This window comes from Lolium perenne, chromosome 1 (genome assembly GCF_019359855.2).
Source record: "Lolium perenne isolate Kyuss_39 chromosome 1, Kyuss_2.0, whole genome shotgun sequence".
NCBI classification, from domain to species: Eukaryota; Viridiplantae; Streptophyta; class Magnoliopsida; order Poales; family Poaceae; genus Lolium; species Lolium perenne.
Window position 1 is genome coordinate 103968459 of NC_067244.2, and position 21772 is coordinate 103990230.

Consider the following 21772-nt stretch of genomic DNA (forward strand, 5'->3'; position numbering starts at 1 on the left):
CTGCAGGGGCTAGAGGTGTGTCGATGTGCAGGGAGCGGAACGGAAACACCTGCTCAACAAAAGTAACATGACGGGAGAAAATAATGCGCCGTGAAACAGGATCATAACAGCGATAGCCTTTCCTTCCATCGGGGTAGCCAAGAAACACGCACGGGAGGGATCGAGGTGCCAGTTTGTGAGGTGTTTTGGCAGTGAGGTTAGGGTAGCATAGACAACCGAAAACGCGGAGAAGCCGATAATCTGGTGCTGCGCCATGGAGGAGCTCATAGGGAGTGGTGAGCAGGTTCGGTTTGCACGGTCGTCGGTTGAGGAGGTAGGTGGATGTGGCTAGAGCTTCAGCCCACCATTTAGGCGGCATGGAGGCGTGTATGAGTAGGGTGCGAATGTCGTCGTTAATGGTGCGAAGGATGCGCTCAGCTTTGCCATTTTGCTGAGATGTGTATGGGCAGGTCAGGCGAAGAATAGTGCCATGGGAGGTGAAGAGGGTGCGGTTTGCAGTGTTGTCAAATTCCCGTCCATTATCGGTTTGAAAGGCCTTGATGGGACGAGAGAACTGCGTTTGAACATAAGCATAGAAGAGCGTTAGAAGATGATGAACTTCAGATTTGTGGCGAATGGGAAATGTCCAAGTAAAATGTGTAAAATCATCAAGGATTACAAGATAATATTGAAAACCAGACACACTTAATATGGGACTTGTCCATAAATCACAATGACAGAGTTCAAAAGGAGCAGATGTTCGCGTGGTGGAGGAAGAAAAAGGGAGCCTAGTGTGTTTGCCCAAGCGACATGCATCACAATGTGTGGGCAAGCTTTTATTACAACTGAACTTGAAATATTTGGAGGCACGCTCCAAGACCTCTACGCCGGGATGTCCAAGCCGTTGATGCCAAAGGGCTGCGGAGACGGTGACGTTGAGACATTGGGGCGGATGCACGAAGGGGTAGAGATCGCCGGTGGAGTTACATCGGTGAATCACCCGTCCCGTTGCCAGATCCTTGATAGAGAAGCCAAAAGGGTCAAATTCGATTGAAACAAAATTATCACGTGTAAAAGCACGAACGGAAACGAGATTTTTGATGAGTGCGGGGGAGATAAGAATGTTGTGGAGAGAAAAAGAACGGTGGGAGGTGGGAAAGACGAGGGAGCCGACTCCAGTGATGGGGAGAGTAGAACCATCACCGACGACGATCTGAGAGGGGGAGTTGTGGGACAGAGGGGAGGAGGTTATACCGAAACCGGAGCCCATGTGAGCGGATGCGCCGCTGTCGAAGACCCACTCGCCGCCGTTGCCGCTGGATTGCTGGAAGGACAGCTGGTTCAAGGCCGCGATCAGAGCGGACTGGTCCCATTGAGGCGCAGATGTCGCCGGACCGGCGGGCGCCGAGTTGACGTTGAGCGCATGGGGCGCGGCGGGGGCTGCTGGGCGAGGGCCAAGGATGCCCGGCGCGGCCCAAGCCTGGAAGGTGCCAGCCACCGTAGGTGCAGCAGGGGTGGGTTGGCGCAGAGCAGGTGAGCGGTATCCACCCTGGTTGGTGACGGAAGGAAGGGCCCCGCCGTTGGGTGTTGCGGTGGACGGATTCTTCTTGCGTTTCTTCTTCCCGGAGCCAGAGGAGCCGCTCGAAGATGGAGCGCCTGCATGGGAGGCACCAGCACCATAGAGGCCGAGCGCGGCAGGGTTGAAGGGGGCCGGCGAAGTGGCGCTAGCGGCCTGGTGTGCCTGGGCAAGGTGTGCCGGATCCTGGGCGCCGGCGGCCAGGTATGCCTGGGCGAGGAGGGCGTTGTGGGCGACGACGCGCGCTTGGCGGCCGAGACGTTGCTCCTCCAGCAGAAGAAAGGAGCGAAGCTTGATGAAGGTGGGGAGGCGACCGCGCGTCATGTGAGGGACGGCGTGCTGGAGGCGCTGGTCAAGGCCGCGCAGAACGTTGTGGACGAGCTCGCGGTCCTTGACCCGAGAGCCAAGGTCGCCCAGCGTGTCGGCCATGTGCTTCATCTTCGAGGTGTAGTCGACGACGGAGAGATCGCCCTGGTTGAAGCCGTGGAACTCGTCGCGGAGGAAGGTGGCGCGGGTGTCGCGGTTGTCGCGGAAAACAGCCCGAAGAGAGCGCCACAGGGAGTGGGCGGTGACGCCCCGGGTCTCGACGATTGCCAGAGTCGAGGGTGTGACTGTGCCGTCGTACCACGAGACGATGGCAAAGTCATTAAGCACCCAATCGAACGTGCCCTGAGCAGGAGAGCCGTCGATGTGATCCCGTAGGCCGAACTTGGAGAGGGCGGTGAGGAATTGGCGGCTCCAGAGGCCATAGTTGTCCTTCTCGTAGTCGAGGGTGACGAGGACGTGGTCGCGGATGCGAAGGGCTTGGAGCTGCGGGGTGGGAAGAGGCTGGGTTGCGACGGGGATGCCAAAGTTCTCGACCGAGCCGTCGTCGGAATCGGAGGAGGTGTCGAAGTAGTCACTCATGGCTGGGAGGGAGGTAGAGGCGGCGGAAGCTTTGGGAGATTGGATCTAGAAATCTGATACCATGTCAGAGCCTGAGCTAGCTACGTAAGGAGAAGGAAGGCAATGCAACAACCACTTTCATTAATATGGATCGGTGGCTATATATAGCATACAGGGCAGCACATATCTTGCGTAACAATCAGAGCAAGATTAGGCTGAAGAGTTATCCTAGCTAGCTGTCGTTAGAGATATAAACAAACTAACAGACTAACTGAATATATTCAGCTAACACTGGTCGCCGCGGTCGACCTCGATGTCGTTGTCGCCGCCTTGCCGCACGCCGGCCGCATCCTCCAAGAGGAGGAGCAGGAGCGTGTGCTGGGTTGGTCGCCGAGCTCAACCCTAGCTGGAGCACGCCGGCCGCATTCTCCAAGCGGAGGAGCAGGAGCTGACATGTCGTCACGCTCATCCTCTCGTCGCCCCGACCTGATGCACGCCGGCCGCGTCGTCCAAGAGGAGGAGCAGGAGCGTGTGCCAGCCTAGTTGCCTAATCAACCTCAGCTGGCGCACGGCGGCCGCGTCCTCCAAGCGGAGGAGCAGAAGCTGGCGTGTCGTCTCCGTGCTCATCCTCTGTAAGAACTAAGAAGTACGTTTTCATGTATATGCATTCAGTCGTCAGTCTAGTGCTTGGCTACTTGCTCAAATGTTATTAATAAATTGGTGTTCATCTATTGCTCCAATAGACTTCCTGCTAGTGCAAATTGAACAAAGTTCATACATATGTGGAAATATGACCTGAACTGAACTAAATACAACCCGTTGCTGCTAACTGAATTTGAACAAAATGATATCCATAACTGAATTTGAACAGACTAATACCCACATATGAATGCAACCCGTTGGTGCTAAGTGCTAACTAAATTTCAACAAAAACGTAAGTAAATAGTATCTATCGCCCACAACTGAACTGAATGGCACTAGGACTAAACTAAATGGCAACTATTGCCCATAACCGAAGAACTGAATGGCATCCAAAAGCAGAAATATGTCACCACAGCCTAGTAAAAACGTCATCTATGATTGGTCCCTATAAATTACCTGAGAATTTAGTAAGAGTTATAAACAATTATAATCTGTAGAGCTGTAAGCTAACTATACAAACAAGATTACCGTTAAGAGTTGAGTGAAGCTAAGATTGCCATCGCAAACTTTAGATTCATTCTCTTTGCCTGTACAAACATTATCATTTGCAACTTGTGCACTATCACCACGTGCCTCTTCCAGAACCTCTTGTATCTTGTAATGAAATCAAATTGTACAGTTATGAAAATTGATGGACATAATGATAGCATTCAAAACATAATTTTTATTGAGCAACATACCTCTTCCCCGAAATGTGATGTAGTTTGGTTTTCTCTCTTTTTTCTAATCTTGTGCTTCTTATCAAGCCAACTTCTTCTTCGTTTTGAAGTTTTTGTTTCGACCTCCTTTTTCTTTAGGCGTGCATTACTCAACAATTCATTTGGTGGGCTAGCATCAGTTACACTTGTACCTGGAAACCGTGGTGTGCTTGTACATGCATTGATTTTTTCTTCAATTTGCTTACCAAGGATGTCTAGTGTGCTATCTACCAACACGACGCACTCTGGAAAGTTGGATGCTCGGTCTGCCAAATTATGAAATTTACGGGACATATATCTGTAGCTAAGCATGGCATCCATATTTGGATTTTCGATTATGTTTCTCCCCTCTTTGTCTTGTACAGTTCCATTTCGAGCTTCCCGTGTCCATCGCTTTAACACATAATGTGGTGGTAGTGACTTGATATTCATTAAATCAAGAACTTTAAGAGCATGACCACACAATATACCAATTTTATCAAATTGCTGACAGCTGCACACAACTATTTGTTTCAAAGGATCACCAATAACTTTATACTCCTCCTCAAAGGTAAAATCTCCAACTAGATATTCATTACAGCCATCCAATGTCTTGGTGCAAGCTAACAATGATCTTTCATATTCACCTTGAAAAGCATCAAATATACCAGGTGATGTAGCCCCGGTCACCGACGTCGCTACACCAAGACCAACAAGTCCCCCAAGTGGACCGATGACACGAGCCCGAGTCAAAGCACTACATGATGAGGTGAACTCGCTCCTCACCACCCTTGATCTTGGTACACCTTTGGATGGATTGCTACCTCATGCCGACGTGTTATGTGTCATTAGGTACAAGGAGCATCAAGGTCACCAAGAGGAGGATACGCCATGGTCAAAGGGAGGAGAGGAGCAGCTGGACAAGAAGATGGACATGAAGATGGACATGGAGGCCGGACAGAAGTCGCCGAAGAGCGCAAGGAAGAGAAGACGGACGGCGGCCCGAACCCGGTCGGCCGGCTCACGACCGGACCACCGGTCCACGGCCGTCGGCCGGCCTCTGACCGACCGCCGGTCAAGAACCGGGAATTTGCGCTCGTGACATCCGGGCGCCATCCGAGGGACTTGGAGCCTCGTCCAGGTCGCCGCCCGGTCCCGAGCCCGGTCAAACCGGACCGCCCGGTCACGAGCCGGTCGACCGGCCTCGACCGACCCGCCGATCCACGAGCCCGGCTCGACCGGCCTCTGACCGGCTGCACGACTTAAGTTATATTTTCGGCCCGAACTTACCTTTTCGGCCCATGACGCCTTGTAATACTATAAATACCCACCGGACGACCCTTTAGCTCTTTAGACTTGTTTTGAACTCAAACCTAAATTTGAGCTTAGTCTCCCTTGGGTATCATCCCTCTGTAATCAAGGCACCTTGGTTGTTGATTTGGAACTTGTTGAGTGAGATTCTAGTACAAGATACTCTCTCTCCCTCACCAAGCTCTTCTTCTCCAATCCCAATCTCTCCACAGGAATTCTACCGCGTGTCTCTTCCTCGGAGATTCTATTGGCGTGGTCCATCGAGCCACGAAGGTAAGCATCGGGTGTATCGGGGTGTGTGTGTGCGTGAGTCTCGGAGTGCCTCGTGTTCATCGCCGTGTTCTTCGTGTTCCTCGCGTTTTCCCATCTTCCCCCTTGGTTTCGAAGTCAATCCGCGAGATCGGGCCACACACGGGGTCTTAGACCTCATCATATGGTATCGGACTCTTGGTTACCGCGGATTTGACCTCCCACCCATCCGATTTCGTTCCTAGAAAATTTTCCAAAAAAATCCCCAAAAATAGCCCTAAATTGCCTCTTGACCGATCTGTGATTTGGTTGCGTTTTGAGTGGTTTTGGTCCGTGGATCTGGTGTTGTTGTGCTTGATCTACTATTTCCCCAACTTTTAGCCTCCAATTCCATCGTTTCCCCTCGATTTGGTCGATTTGGCTTGGTTTTCGTGAAGAACAGGAGAGAGAAAGTTCATCCCGCGAAATCCGGTTGAGCGGCGGTCCAAGGGCCCACGACCGGCCGAGCCGGCCCGACCCGGTCAGCGGGCGGCAAGCCGGGCAAGCCGGTCCAGAACCCGGTCCAGCGGGCCTCGGCCGAGGCGGCGCAACGCCCCTTCGACCTCGACATCCGGCGATCTCCACCACCACCACCACCACCACCACCACCATCGCAGTATAACTTGCGGTCACCTTGTAACCCCTCTTCCTTTTGCGATCTATCCCATCGAGCATTGCTTGTTTAGTGTTGCGAGACATTGCACGTGGCCCCGCATTGTGAGGTGTGTGTGTCGCGTTGAGTAAGGCACCCAAGCAAACACTCGTGTGGCAAGATAGCAAAAGCGAGGCTAACGCTAACATAGTGCGTCAAAAAGCCCCAAAAACACAAAAAGAGTGCGAGTAGCACCATACATCCATACATCCATACATCCATACGCCCATATACACAAAAGTGTCCACGTGCCACCAAAGATACAAACGAGTGCAAGTGCCGCCATATACAAAAGAGAAAAAGCTTTTAAGCAAAGAGAGATAGGAGAAGAGAGGCCACGTGTGAATCTTGTTGTCTCTTCCTTTGCAACCAAAGCTTTGGCTCTCCTTGTGTTAGTGTGACACCGAGCACTTATACATACACTTTTCCGCTCACTTTTGGTTGCACTAACCCCGCTTATCTCGTGTGTGTGTTCCGCAACTTCTTCCGTGTTTATAGTGATCTTCACATTGACATTTGGATTTTTGGACTTTACCCACTTTTAACAACATACTCGATCTTGGATTTGTCTTTTGGCTTTCCACAACACTCGCCTAACACCATATTTGCTAGCTTTTGCGTGTGGTTTTGCGTGTGTACCCGATACACTTGATCTTGCTTTCGGTTTGGTGGATTGCCTCAATACTATCTTACCTTGGTAAGGGTACGAGGTAGTCTCCTTCCACTAACATACACAACATAGTTCTTGTCTTTGCATCATGGATAGGACCGGAGATACCAATAGGGATGAAGAGATCCTTCGCAACACCGAGAGGTTGGCTACTCAACACAACCTATGGACGCAACGACAAGAGTTCAAGGAGCAACTCTCTCTCTTCGAGACGCGCATCGATGAGCAATACAATGAGGTGGCTCACAACTTCTCCACCGTCAACCAAGACTTGGCCCTTCTTCGTGAAGCTACGGACAACTTGAATGGCCAAATGGCGGCCAATGATGCCAACATGGAGCGGCGCATGGATAGCCTCGAGCGCGCCATCACCAACTTGGGTCGCCATCGTCGACACCGTTCTACTTCCTCTTCATCAAGCTCTTCCTCAAGGCATGAAGACCATTACTCTCATGGTGGCATTTCATCCCCAAGCTCTTCCTCAAGGCGTGAAGACCATCATCGACCTCATCGCCAACATGCTCGTCATGAAGACTCTCACTCCAACTCTAGGCGTGGAGAAATACATCGCCATGCTCGTCCACATGAGCGTCCTCCACAAGCTCAAGGCCTTCACCAAGATCGTCACCAAGCGGATCGCCATGCCCACCATGGGCGTGATGGCCATCCCCAAGACCAAGATCCTCAAGATCCACCTCGGCGAGATCTTCGTCGCCACCCTCACCATGATCAACGTGGACGAGGAGAACTACACCATGATCAAGATGAGAGACCCAACATTGAGCATCGTCCTCAACCGCGACAAGATCTTCAACCACATCCTCACCGTGAACCAAGTGAAGCAAGTGTTCAACTCCAACGCCAACCCAATGCTATGGTTGGCCATAGAAGACCTCCTATTCCACCTCTAGCCGCACGAGTTGACGGCGCCCCTCCTCGTAGAAGAAACTTGGAGGATGAAGAGAACATGTATGGCAAGCTCAAGTTCAACATGCCCAAGTTCAAAGGTGAAGACGACGCCGAAGCTTACCTCTCATGGGCACTCAAGGTGGACAAGATCTTCCGCATCCACAACTACTCCGGTGCCAAGAAAGTGGCTATGGCATCACTCGAGTTTGAAGACTACGCCAACACTTGGTGGGAGCAAGTCCTCACTCTTCGCGAAGAAAAGGGTGAACCTCCAATTGACACTTGGGAAGATATGAAGAAGGAGATGCATGCTCGCTTTGTCCCAAAGCACTACATGAAAGACCTCTTCAACAAGCTCCAAAAGTTGAAGCAAGGCACCCAAACCGTTGAGGAGTTCTACAAGGAGATGGAGCTCACTATGATGCGAGCCAACATCCAAGAATCCGAGGAGCAAACCATTGCTCGCTTCTTCAATGGCCTTACTTATCCCATCAAGAGGATTGTCGAGTTCCAACCTTACTCCAACGTGGTTGAGCTAGTCCACCAAGCATCGAAGGCCGAGCGCCAAGTGATTGAGGACATCAAGTACTCCAAGGCCAAGTCCTATTTCTCCTCCAAGCTCGCTACGTCGACTCCTCCTACTACATCAACTCCTTATGCTACAAGTGCCAAGGCCGACGCATCCTCTACACCTTCCAAGAAACCGACTATCCAAAGTCGCATGAAGCAAACGGTCTCCTCCACCGCCTCCTCTAAGGCATCCACGGGACCCTCTAGTGTCACTTGCTTCAAGTGTGGCACCCAAGGTCACAAATTGTTTGAGTGCAAGAACACCAAGGTCATGATCACTATGGAGAATGGTGACATCGAGACTCTTGATGAGGATGAATATGAAGCCCTTGTGCAAGCCGCCGTGGCAAGTGAAGAAGCTTATGAACAAGATAGTGGAGAAGATCCTCTCTTATGTGAGCATGACCCAAGTCCCTCACTTGTGGTCACAAGGGTGCTAACCACACGACCTCATGCTATGGAAGACCAACGGTGCAACATCTTCCAAACCCGTGCGGAATTGGTGGCAAGTCGATCAAGGTCATCATAGATGGTGGAAGTTGCCATAACCTTGCAAGCACCGAGTTGTGTGAGAAGCTCCACCTTACTCTCCGCAAGCATCCTCACCCCTACCATATCCAATGGTTGAGTGACAAGGGCAACGTCAAGATACAACATACCGTCACCGTCAACTTCAAGATCGGCCCTTATGAGGACACCATCGAGTGTGACGTGGTACCCATGACGGTGTGCCACATGTTGCTTGGCCGCCCTTGGCAATATGACAAGAAGGCTATACATGATGGACTCCCCAACACATACACCTTCAAGGTCAACGACAAGAAGTTCGAGTTGCGCCCGATGACTCCTAGCCAAATCATCGCGGACAATGCGAAGGCTTTAGCGAGGGCACAACTCCACACCCACCATAGTGAGATGAGAGGAGAGGGAGCGACCCACCACAAAGAGAGTGAGCGCCACAAGCCATATATGAGTGAGTCCAAGAGTGTCCTTCTAGCCACCAAGAGTGAGTGGAGAGAGCTCCAAGAGAACCCATCCACCATATTGCACTATGTGCTCATATGCAAGGGACCCGCGTCGGAGACTAACGACTTAACCAACATTCCTCCGTCTTTGTTGTCTCTTTTGCAGAATTTCAAGACGTCTTCCCCGACGAGCTCCCTCATGGACTACCACCACTCCGCGGCATAGAACACCGCATCGACCTCATACCCGGCGCTCCGCTCCCAAACCGTGCCGCCTACCGCACCAACCCCGAAGAGACCAAGGAGATCAACCGTCAAATTCAAGATCTCCTCGCCAAAGGGTATGTCCGTGAAAGCCTTAGCCCTTGTGCGGTTCCCGTGATCCTTGTGCCTAAACCGGATGAGACGCAACGGATGTGTATGGATTGTCGCCCCATCAATGCCATTACCGTCCGTTACCGCCATCCCATTCCGCGTTTAGATGACATGCTAGATGAACTTAGTGGTGCCACGATTTTCTCTAAAGTCGATTTGCGTAGTGGTTACCATCAAATCCGCATGGCTATTGGTGATGAATGGAAAACGGCATTCAAGACCAAACTTGGTCTCTATGAATGGCTCGTTATGCCTTTCGGTCTTTCCAATGCACCATCTACTTTCATGCGCCTCATGAATCACATCTTGCGTCCTCTCATTGGCAAGAGCGTGGTTGTTTACTTCGATGATATTCTTATTTATAGCAAAAACCTCGAGGACCATGTGCAACATGTGAGAGAAGTCTTGTGCATCTTGCGCCATGAAAAGCTTTATGCTAACCTCCCCAAGTGCACATTTGCTCAAAACAAATTGGTTTTTCTTGGTTTTGTGGTTTCCGCTAATGGGATTGAAGTTGATTCTTCCAAGGTGGAGGCCATCCATAATTGGCCTACCCCTACAAATGTTGGCCAAGTCCGAAGCTTCCATGGACTTGCCGGGTTTTACCGCCGCTTTGTCAAAGACTTTAGCACCATTGCTTGCCCTTTGAATGAGCTTACCAAGAAGAATGTTCCGTTTGTTTGGGGCAAGGCCCAACAAAATGCTTTTGATGAGTTGAAGAAACGCCTTACCGAAGCTCCACTTCTTGTTCTTCCAAATTTTGCAAAAACTTTTGAGATTGAGTGTGATGCAAGTGGGCTTGGCATTGGTGGTGTTCTTATGCAAGAGGGCAAACCCGTGGCATACTATAGTGAGAAGTTAGATGGCGCACGCCTCAACTATCCTATATATGACAAGGAGCTCTACGCTTTGGTTCGTGTTCTTGAAGTTTGGCAACACTATCTTTGGCCAAAAGAGTTTATCATTCATTCCGACCACGAGTCCTTGAAATATTTGAAAAGCCAACACAACTTGAACAAACGACATGCAAAATGGGTCGAGTTCATTGAGTCCTTCCCATATGTGATCAAATACAAGAAGGGCAAGGACAATGTTGTAGCGGATGCTCTTTCCCGCAAAAACACCCTTTTGCTAACTCGTTTGGATTTTCATGTTTTGGGACTTGAAGAGATCAAAGAACTCTATCCTTCCGATTCTTTCTTTGCTCCCATTTTTGAGAAGTGCTCCGTTGAGCGAGGAGTGGATGATTTCTATTTGCATGATGGCTATTTGTTCAAAGCCAACAAGATTTGCATTCCCGCGTCTTCGCTTCGAAAATTGCTTTTGCAAGAGTCTCATGGAGGAGGTCTTATGGGCCACTTTGGCCGTGACAAGACATATGCCATGCTCTCAACCCACTACTATTGGCCAAAGATGAAGCGAGATGTGGAGCGCCTTTGCCGTCGGTGCACAACATGCTTACAAGCTAAGTCTACCTCCAACCCTTATGGTCTTTACATGCCATTGCCTATTCCTTATGCACCATGGACCGATATTAGCATGGATTTCGTTCTAGGCTTGCCTCGCACTAAGCATGGTCATGATTCCATATTTGTTGTAGTGGATAGATTCTCTAAGATGGCTCATTTCATACCTTGCCATAAGAGCGACGATGCTTCACACATTGCTTCATTGTTTTTCGTGGAAATCGTTCGCCTACATGGAGTACCACAAAGCATTGTGTCGGATCGAGACGTCAAGTTCATGAGTTATCTTTGGAAGTCGATCATGGCGAAGTTTGGAGTCAAGCTCTTGTTCTCATCATCATCGCACCCGCAAACGGACGGCCAAACGGAAGTGGTCAATCGAAGCCTCTCCACCCTCCTACGGGTCCTCGTGGAAGAAAAACTTGAGGTCATGGGAGGAGTGCCTTCCCCACGCCGAGTTCGCCTACAACCGCGCCAAGCACAAGACTACATCAAGGAGCCCCTTCATGGTCGTCTATGGCTTCGAACCTTACACGGCACTCGACATACTTCCGCTTCCTCTCCACGAGCGCATCAACATGGACTTCGACAAGCGCGCCGCCGCCGTCAAGAAACTACATGAAGAGACAAGGGCAACCATACAAGAACATGTTCTTCGTCAAGCCAACCGCCTCAACGCCAAGAAGAAGGCAAGGATATTCGAAGAAGGAGACCTCGTTTGGATCCACCTCCGAAAGGAAAGGTTCCCTCATGAGCGCAACTCCAAGCTCAAGCCAAGAGGAGATGGCCCCTTCAAGGTCCTCAAGCGCATCAATGACAACGCTTACGTCATCGACATACCAACATCCAAGTACTTGGTGAGCAACACGTTCAACGTCTCGGACTTGTCACCCTATCATGGAGATGAGGAGGTGCAAGAGTCGAGGACGACTCTTTCCCAAGGGGGGAGATGATGTAGCCCCTGGTCACCGACGTCGCTACACCAAGACCAACAAGTCCCCCAAGTGGACCGATGACACGAGCCCGAGTCAAAGCACTACATGATGAGGTGAACTCGCTCCTCACCACCCTTGATCTTGGTACACCTTTGGATGGATTGCTACCTCATGCCGACGTGTTATGTGTCATTAGGTACAAGGAGCATCAAGGTCACCAAGAGGAGGATACGCCATGGTCAAAGGGAGGAGAGGAGCACTGGACAAGAAGATGGACATGAAGATGGACATGGAGGTGGACAGAAGTCGCCGAAGAGCGCAAGGAAGAGAAGACGGACGGCCGGCCCGAGAACCCGGTCGGCCGGCTCCTGACCGGACCACCCGGTCCACGGCCCAGTCTGACCGGCCTCTGAGCCGGACCGCCGGTCGGCAAGCCGGAATTTGCGCTCGTGACATCCGGCGCCATCCGAAGGGGACTTGGAGCCTCGTCCGGTCGCTGCCGGTCCCAGCCCGATGCAGCCGGACCGCCGGTCCACGAGCCCGGTCGGCCGCCCCGACCGGCCCGCCGTCCACGAGCCGGCTCGATCGGCGGCCTCTGACCGGCCTGCACGACTTAAGTTATATTTTCGGCCCGAACTTACCTTTTCGGCCCATGACGCCTTGTAAGACTATAAATACCCCCAGGACGCCCCTTTAGCTCTTTAGACTTGTTTTGAACTCAAACCTAAATTTGAGCTTAGTCTCCCTTGGGTATCATCCCTCTGTAATCAAGGCACCTTGGTTGTTGATTTGGAACTTGTTGAGTGAGATTCTAGTACAAGATACTCTCTCTCCCTCACCAAGCTCTTCTTCTCCAATCCCAATCTCTCCCCGGGGAATTCTACCGCGTGTCTCTTCCTCGGAGATTCTATTGGCGTGGTCCATCGAGCCACGAAGGTAAGCATCGGGTGTATCGGGGTGTGTGTGTGCGTGAGTCTCGGAGTGCCTCGTGTTCATCGCCGTGTTCTTCGTGTTCCTCGCGTTTTCCCATCTTCCCCCTTGGTTTCGAAGTCAATCCGCGAGATCGGGCCACACACGGGGTCTTAGACCTCATCACCAGGTGTATACAACTTGCTAGCCTGCACCAACATAGGTGGTGGTCTCCTCATACATAGTTTAGGCAACTTTTTCCTTGATTCAAATTCTGAATTCAACTCGGTATTCCTTTTTCCTTGTACCATCCTTTCAAAATGCTTAAAGAACCGAATGATATCAAAATCAGATTTGAAATGGATTTTCAAGTCATTGTTAAAACTCTCACTCAATTGTGTACTTCTCATTCCTAATCTGAAGACATCCTTCATATAACATTCAGCCCATTTTTCTTTTAGCTTATATATACTATCCAACCAAGTCTGCTTGCTCACCTTTTTCCTCATGAGGTCAAACTTTTGTTCAAATTCCTCCATGTCTTCATACTCAAACATGCATGCGCTAAAATCTGATAAAATACCCGTTTCTTCATTCTCCTCTGTTTTGTTGTCTTTATTTTTCTCTTTCTCTTTCTTCTTCTCCTTTTTCTTGTCCTTTTTCTTCTCTTCATCCTTCTCTACGTGTAGATGTTTGGCAGCATTTTGCATAATGTGAAAGGTGCATAATCCATGCCACACTTCCGCAAACACTTCTCCAACTGCCTTTCCCATTGCAGCATCTTGATCCGTATAGAATGTTTTTGGCGCCTTTCCTTTATGAGCATTTAGAAAGGCCTCGAACAACCACTTGAAGGATGCAAAGGTTTCATCATACATGAGAGCAGCACCAAAAACCACAGTTTCTCTAAAGTGATTGAAACCGACAAAAACACCAAAGAGCCTGCTCTCCTTGTTTGTTCCAAAAGTAGTGTCAAAACTAACAACATCACCAAAATGTGCATAGTCCATGTTCATTTTAGCATCAACCCAAAATATATTTGCTATTTGTTCTTCACAATCCATTTGCAATGCATACTGGAATGATGGGTTTTCAGCAATCTTGTCTTGAAAATACTTAAGCATGCTACCAGCTTGGCCATATGCCATTTCTCGTTGGCACTTAGTCCGCAAATAATTCTTGTGATCACGGAGGGTATAGCTAAGATTGGGTCGTCCACCAACTTGGCGACTTGCCAACTCATGTGACGCTTTTGGCCTAATACCTGCATCATCTGCCATTCCAATTTCAAAAGCTTGTAACTCCGAAATTTTCCTCTGTGACACCATTAGGTGTAAAGTTTCTGGCAGGTGTAGTGTGTGATTCCAAAACCAACTCAGACACTTTGAGGTTTCCCTTTGTTCGGTCCATCTTAACATTCATGTGGACTTCACAATTGGTTCTAGCTTCAGCTCGAGGGAACTTTGTTAAATAATCCCTCTTGTCTTCTGATCGAAGACCCTCATTTGCACAAACAAATTTACATGATGTAACCATGCCATCGGATGACCTTCTGTTTGTATATCTTTTCCTGACCTCGAAGCCTTTCTGCCCACTGTAGCTCAGCCAAAACGCCCAAGCCCTATCTGAATTTCTAAACTCCATGTCCATATGAGGTACCAAACTACAACTCTGCAATGTAAAAAAGCAAAACAAGTATTACTTAGGGGTATGGAAAAGTACAACGGCTTACTATAGTCTGTGACATATCATTGCAAAGTACTTGTGACAATTGAATTACCGATTGAATTCGGGACCATGAGCTGATGTGTTGATCTCCTCTGCCATCTCTGTTTCTTTCTCAGTTTCTTCTTCCATTAACAAATAGGATGCTTGATGAAGTTACAGGTTCTGGAAGGATACCGAGAATTTACTTGAGAATGAGACGCAGAGCAGCGCCCGCTCCAGGTTCGGGCGAAAATTGATCAAGTTCTAAATTTTGGTGGAAATTGATGAAGTTACAGGATCTGGCAGGATACCTGAGATTGAGAGGCAGCGCCCACTCCAGATTCTTCTTCCAGGATACTGAGAATTTACCTGACAATGAGAGGTTGAGCAGCGTCTGCTCCAGGTTCTGGCAAAAATTGATCAAGTTCTAAACAAATCTGAAGGTAATAGTTCGATTTATTCAAGATGAAAAACACAGCCAGGCAATTTACCTGTGAATGACAACCAAAGCAACGTCCAGCTCTAGATTTTGGCGATCCCTTTTTCTCGTGATTTTATACCGTGGAATATTCTCGCGCCATTTACTTTATCCTGACGCCTTTTCTATGCTGTAGCGCGGCATGGCAAAACCGCTTGTTGGGTTTGGTTTTGAACCGACTGTGCGGTCCGTTTCCATGGGTTAGACGTGCTGCCGTTCGATGCGAACGAACCTCTGCAGTACTTTGTTGTACGTCAGAGGATCTCGTTCCCCGTTAGCCGGAAGGTGATGAGGCTGGAGCTTGTAATTGTCAAGAAAACTCCTAAAAAAGCAGCTAACCGGTAGACCAAAGCCGCCCGTAAAATGGGCAACGAATACAACCACCTCGCCATCCTTCGGGTCTGGCTCTATTTCGCCAGCCGGAAGCCGGAAAACAACTTGCGGCGGTATTCGTTTGGTTTTGTGGACATACAGGATGGCTGTAGGCAATTGCTACGGCTTCCGTGAGAGACTAGATCGACAAGCGCGCTTCGCCGCGCCGTCTACCAAGCGTTTTGATACTGTGTGGTAGGCGTGGTGAGTTTGCAGGCAATTTCAGTCGCAGGTGAAACATAGTCCAAGTGGCAATTACGGATATAATTTCAAACCCTGGAATGGAAAAGAAGTACAATTGAAAAAAAACCATATAGCTTACAGAAAGCTTTTCTATAGCTGTTTTTAGTGAAAAAATGTTGATCAAACCACAACAAATGATAGTAGCACTAAAGCAAACTTTGAACATAGTAAACTGGAACCACATAGGTATATATGATACCATTGTAATTAGGGTCAAACTAATAATCAGAATATCAACAATTGTATCAGTATGCCATACCTTATCATATGTCAATACCAACGAAACACAATTATTTTGCATTGATACAGAACGTGCATCTAGAATCAGTTTCTCAATTGCACAATCATGCAAATAGAGAAAAGGTATGATTTGTACTAAGTAGAGCACCACATTCTTTAGTAAACAGTGGAACAAACTTTGAGGTGCCCTTTAAAAGTGAACCACGGTGTAAGAGAAATTGGCACCAAGTTTTTTCTATCCTTCGTTCCCTAGCATTCCCCTTTTTCCAAGTGGAGAGCCTCTAGGAGCTGAGCATGGAAGCATGGGGCGTGGTAATTAGTGGTTGTTTAAAAACAGAGGATTTTACATAGAAAGAAAAGTAAGAGGCAAAATATGACGGTAAATGGGTCCCATTGTGAAGATTGTTTCCATCAACTGCACTCTAAGTTAGTGGGTAATCATAGGTAGGAAGCAGTGGCGCTCTAGAAATTTGCAATTTGGTATTCATTTTGACTGAATCATCATTGTTTTGCCAAAAATCGTCACTATTTTGCTAATATCCTTGCTATTTTGTCAAAATCATTGGTATTCACATGAATATCTAGGAATACCCCTAACGCTGCCCCTAGCAGGATGCAGTCGAGCACCAAACAATATCCAGGCTCTTATTTTCATAAATATAATGAAGGTAAAATCATTCAAGATAATATATAGAAAGTAAAAGAGATGCCAATCTGGAGAAATAGTCAAAACTGATGACTCATGAAGCCACTTCAAAAACCATAAAACATAGTACTAATACTAACTACTACCTCTGGACCTAATTAATTGACGCGCCTGCACCCAAAGTGCATGTACGAACAGGTACCCCTCCGCGTCGATTAAATCCGACCGGAGGGAGTACTTGCTAAAAGTAAAACAGAACATAGAGTTGTACAACAGAAATCTGAAAATGATAATCTACTCAAAACCTCAACAAAGTCATCAGAACTAACAGTCCATCCATGGAGCACAGAAATCACGTAGGATGGTTAAAAGAGTTGCTAAACATGAAGGATCAACTCTAAATTTGTGCATAGGTTTCCAAGCATACTGTAAACATAGAGACGAAGACCATAATATGTGATTCTGGGAATAGAATATGAAACGACAGAAAATAAAAAAATTGCACACATTGGGAATTTGTTTCGGCACAGAAGGGATGATGTATTGTTATACTGTTTAGTGACTAACTTAGAGCATGATAAAATGGACAATTCAATGATCCCACTACAAGGGATAGAAATTAATTAGTTCTTGGCCTCGACCACAGGAACCTGGACTGTAATCTGATTGTTTTGCAGCACCATATCGGCACGTCAATCTAAAAAAGCAACAATAATATCATTTATCACTCAGTTCTTTTGAGGACAACAAATGAGAACCTGGAGCTAAATTTTCATATGCAACTTACTTACACTCAAGAACATATAAAAACATGTGATGTTTATATAGATGTTGCATATCAATCCAGCAGTTTATATATAAATACATGATTGAGAACAAAATCAGATAAGCAAGATAAAATTATTCATTGCTGCACCATCATTGATTTGTTCAAAGTCTAGAACCTTAGTACAAATGGAAGGATGCACAAGGCACAAGCATCAGTAAGGATCTCAATTTTTATCCCGAGTAAGGGTATCAGGAGGATTAGCTTTTCATACTTCCACTTAAATCGAACTAAGAGAATGTAAATTAAATAACTATTTAGCATCAACACTGAACTCACGACCGAACCAAGACAGGGTAGCTACTTATGTAAAAACTTATGGTAGTGGAAGTACATCCTTCTCCTCCTCGCAGAATCATGGCTGGAATACGAAAGAAAATTTTAAGTGCAAGATCAGTTAGCTCACCTCAGAGCGGCAGCTGCATTTTGGTCCCATTTTGGTCGCATAAACCATCTCTTTTTATTCCTCTAATACCGCCTTTTCCAGCCAGGAGAAGTTGCGAGCTGCTGAAGGTTACGGCGGCGCCAGCACGGCCACCACGGCATCAGTTAGACAGTCTCGGGGATTTTAGCTGATGTATCAGTTAGCTTTTAATTCTTCCTTTTCTTTCCCTCTGTTATGGAGCTTATTTCCCTGTAGGAAAATTCACAATATGTCATATCTTTTTTTGCAGAAAATTTGTATAGTTAACTATCTGCCGCCTGTACTTCCTAACCTCAACTACCAATCAATGAGATTACCGACTTCTCTAACAAATAGTTGTAATTACACTGTTTCACTGCAAATTGACGACATACCATTTAACTGTTCTCCAAATTGATCTATGTGATTGGCTGGTATACAACCTTTCATTGTGTTTCCCATAAATGTAAACGAAGTCTTAGTATTTACGTTGTGCAGAAAACAACTGAGTTTGCTAACAAAGAGACACACAGTAGAAGCAGGATTTTAAGTAACTAAAAGTTATAAGCCATTTTAGATTTTGTCCTTAAGTAATAAAAAGGACGTACCCAGTGCTGAGAGCTCCCGCACTGTGCGTGATGTAGCCCCGGTCACCGACGTCGCTACACCAAGACCAACAAGTCCCCCAAGTGGACCGATGACACGAGCCCGAGTTAAAGCTCTTCACGATGAGGTGAACTCGCTCCTTACCACCCTTGATCTCGGTACCCCTTTGGATGGATTACTACCTCATGCCGACGTGCTATGTGTCATTAGGTACAAGGAGCATCAAGATCACGGAGAGGAGGACACACCATGGTCAAAGGGAGGAGAGGAGCAGCTGGACGTGAAGATGGACATGGAGCTGGACCGGAAGTCGCCCGAAGAGCACAACGAAGAGAAGTTGGCCGGCCGGTCCATAACCCGGTCTGACCGGCCTCCTGACCGGGTCACCCGGTCCAAACCGGATTTCCCGCTTGTGCCATCCGGGCGCTATCCCGGGGCCCCAGAACCCCGTCCGGTTGCCGCCGGTCCAGGGCCCGGTCTGGACCGGCCTGCCCGGTCCCAGGCCCGGTCTGACCGGCCTCCTGACCGGCCCGCACGACTTAAGTCACCCAAATCGGCCCGAACCTGTTTCACTTGTATCTTTTCGGCCCATGACGCCTTGTAAGACTATATAAGCCCCTAGGACGCCCCTTGACCTCTTTAGACTTGTTTTGAACTCAAACCTACCTTTGAGCTTAGTCTCCCTTGGGTATCATCCCTCTGTAATCAAGGCACCTTGGTTGTTGATTTTGATCTTGTTGAGTGAGATTCTAGTACAAGTTACTCTCTCTCCCTCACCAAGCTCTTCCTCTCCAACCCCAATCTCTCTCCGGGAATTCTGCCACGGCCTCTTCCTCGGAGATTCTATTGGCGTGGTCCATCGAGCCACGGAGGTAAGCATCGGGTGTATCGGGTTGGTGTGCGTGTGTGAGTCTCGGAGTTCCTCGTGTTCGTCGTGTTCTTCGTGTTCCTCGCGTTCTTCCATCTTCCCCCTTGGTTTCGAAGTCAATCCGCGAGATCGGGCCACACACGGGGTCTTAGACCTCATCATATGGTATCAGCAGCTCTTGGTTACCGCGGATTTGACCTCCCACCCACCCGATTTCGTTCCTAGAATATTTTCCAAAAAATCCCCAAAAATAGCCCCAAATTGCCTCTTGACCGATCTGTGATTTGGTTGCGTTTTGAGTGGTTTTGGTCCGTGGATCTGGTGTTGTTGTGCTTGATCTACTATTTCCCCAACTTTGAGCCTCCGATTCCATCATTTCCCTTCGTTTTGGTCGATTTGGATTTGGTTTGGGGAAGAACAGGAGAGAGAAATCACGCTGTCCGGTTGAGCATCCGGTCAACCGGGCTGCAGACCGGCAGGGCCAGCCCAGAACCCGGTCGACTGGCCGTGTGACCGGCCAGGCCGGTCCAGGATCCGGTCCAACCGGGCCCCAGACCGGGCGCCTCTTCGCGCCCTCCTTCGACCTCGACTTCCGGCGATCTCCACCACCACCACCACCACCATCGCAGGTATAACTTGAAGCTTTCACCTTGTAACCCCTCTTCCTTTTGCGATCTATCCCATCGAGCATTGCTTGTCTAGTGTTGCGAGACATTGCACGTGGCCCCGCATTGTGAGGTGTGTGTGTCGCGTTGAGTAAGGCATCCAAGCAAACACGCGTGTGGCAAGATAGCAAAAGCGAGGCTAACGCTAATATAGTGCGTGAAAAAGCCCCAAAAACACAAAAAGAGTGCGAGTAGCACCATACATCCATACATCCATACATCCATACGTCCATACATACAAAAGTGTCCACGTGCCACCAAAGATACAAACGAGTGCAAGTGCCACCATATACAAAAGAGAAAAAGCTTTTAAGCAAAGAGAGACAGGAGAAGAGAGGCCGCGTGTGAATCTTGTTGTCTCTTCCTTTGCAACCGAAGCTTTGGCTCTCCTTGTGTTAGTGTGACACCGACCACTTATACATACACTTTTCCGCTCACTTTTGGTTGCACTAACCCCGCTTATCTCGTGTGTGTGTTCCACAACTTTTTTCCGTGTTTATAGTGATCTTCACATTGACATTTGGATTTTTGGACCTCACCCACTTTTAACAACATACTCGATCTTGGATTTGTCTTTTGGCTTTCCACAACACTCGCCTAACACCATATTTGCTAGCTTTTGCGTGTGGTTTTGCGTGTGTTCCCGATACACTTGATCTTGCTTTCGGCTTGGTGGATTGCCTCAATACTATCTTACCTTGGTAAGAGTGCGAGGTAGTCTCCTTCCACTAACATACACAACATAGTTCTTGTCTTTCCATCATGGATAGGAACGGAGATACCAATAGGGATGAAGAGATCCTCCGCAACACCGAGAGGTTGGCTACTCAACACAACCTATGGACGCAACGACAAGAGTTCAAGGAGCAACTCACCCTCTTCGAGACGCGCATCGATGAGCAATACGATGAGGTGGCTCACAACTTCTCCACCGTGAACCAAGACTTGGCTCTTCTTCGTGAAGCTACGGACAACTTGAATGGCCAAATGGCGGCCAATGATGCCAACATGGAGCGGCGCATGGATAGCCTCGAGCGCGCCATCACCAACTTGGGTCGTCATCGTCGACACCGCTCTACTTCCTCTTCATCAAGCTCGCCACAAGATTACTATTCTCATGGTGGCCTTTCGTCCTCAAGCTCCTCTTCAAGGCATGAAGACCATCATCGACCTCATCGCCCACAAGCTCGTCATGAAGACTCCCGCTCCAACTCTAGGCGTGGAGAAATACATCGCCATGCTCGCCCACATGAGCGTCCTTCACAAGACCAAGACCTTCAACAAGATCGTCACCAAGCGGATCGCCATGCCCACCATGGGCGTGATGGCCATCCCCAAGACCAAGGTCCTCAAGATCAACCTCGGCGAGATCTTCGCCGCCACCCTCGCCATGACCAACGTGGACGAGGAGAACCACAACATGATCAAGATGAGAGACCCAATCTTGAGCATCGTCAACAACCACGACAAGATCTTCAACCACATCCTCACCGTGAACCAAGTGAAGCAAGTGTGCACCTCCAACGCCAACCCAATGCTATGGTTGGCCGTAGAAGACCTCCTCTTCCTCCTCACGCCGCAAGAGATGAAGTCGCCCCTCCTCGTAGAAGAACCTTGGAGGATGAAGAAAACATGTTTGGAAGACTCAAGTTCACCATGCCAAAGTTCAAGGGAGAAGAAGATGCCGAGGCCTACCTCTCATGGGCACTCAAGGTGGACAAGATATTCCGCATCCACAACTACTCGGTGCCAAGAAAGTGGCTATGGCGTCTCTTGAGTTCGAGGACTACGCCAACACTTGGTGGGAGCAAGTCCTCACTCTTCGAGAAGAGAAGGGTGAACCTCCAAT

At 48.6% G+C, this 21772-nt stretch overlaps 2 protein-coding genes and 1 long non-coding RNA gene across 6 annotated transcripts; 1 reads left to right on the plus strand and 2 right to left on the minus strand.

The window, feature by feature from the left end:
• Window positions 1-640: 640 nt before the first annotated feature.
• LOC127298341 (uncharacterized) lies at window positions 641-2566 on the minus strand. The gene is made up of 2 exons (XM_051328230.2): window positions 1234-2566; window positions 641-997 (listed from the first exon to the last, which is right to left on the minus strand). Exons 1-2 carry the CDS (start codon window positions 2459-2461, stop codon window positions 963-965), a joined length of 1263 nt encoding a protein of 420 aa, XP_051184190.1. The 5' UTR covers window positions 2462-2566; the 3' UTR covers window positions 641-962.
• Window positions 2560-14287, minus strand: LOC127298309 (protein FAR1-RELATED SEQUENCE 5). Of its 4 annotated transcripts, none has more exons than XM_051328207.1 (4): window positions 13060-14287; window positions 3823-4490; window positions 3611-3736; window positions 2560-3070 (listed from the first exon to the last, which is right to left on the minus strand). In XM_051328207.1, the coding sequence occupies exons 1-4, from the start codon at window positions 14285-14287 to the stop codon at window positions 2906-2908; spliced, it is 2187 nt and encodes a 728-aa protein (XP_051184167.1). In that variant the 3' UTR covers window positions 2560-2905. The 4 variants fall into 4 exon arrangements, with proteins under 4 accessions (XP_051184167.1, XP_051184162.1, XP_051184174.1 ...); XM_051328202.1 differs by having other exon boundaries at window positions 2560-3079; XM_051328214.1 differs by lacking the exon at window positions 2560-3070 and adding an exon at window positions 3145-3527.
• LOC127298352 (uncharacterized) lies at window positions 4356-18192 on the plus strand. Its single transcript, XR_007849715.2, has 4 exons — window positions 4356-4490; window positions 13060-14816; window positions 14867-15019; window positions 17869-18192. It is a non-coding gene; the product is annotated as an uncharacterized lncRNA (long non-coding RNA).
• The last annotated feature ends 3580 nt before the right edge of the window (window positions 18193-21772 follow it).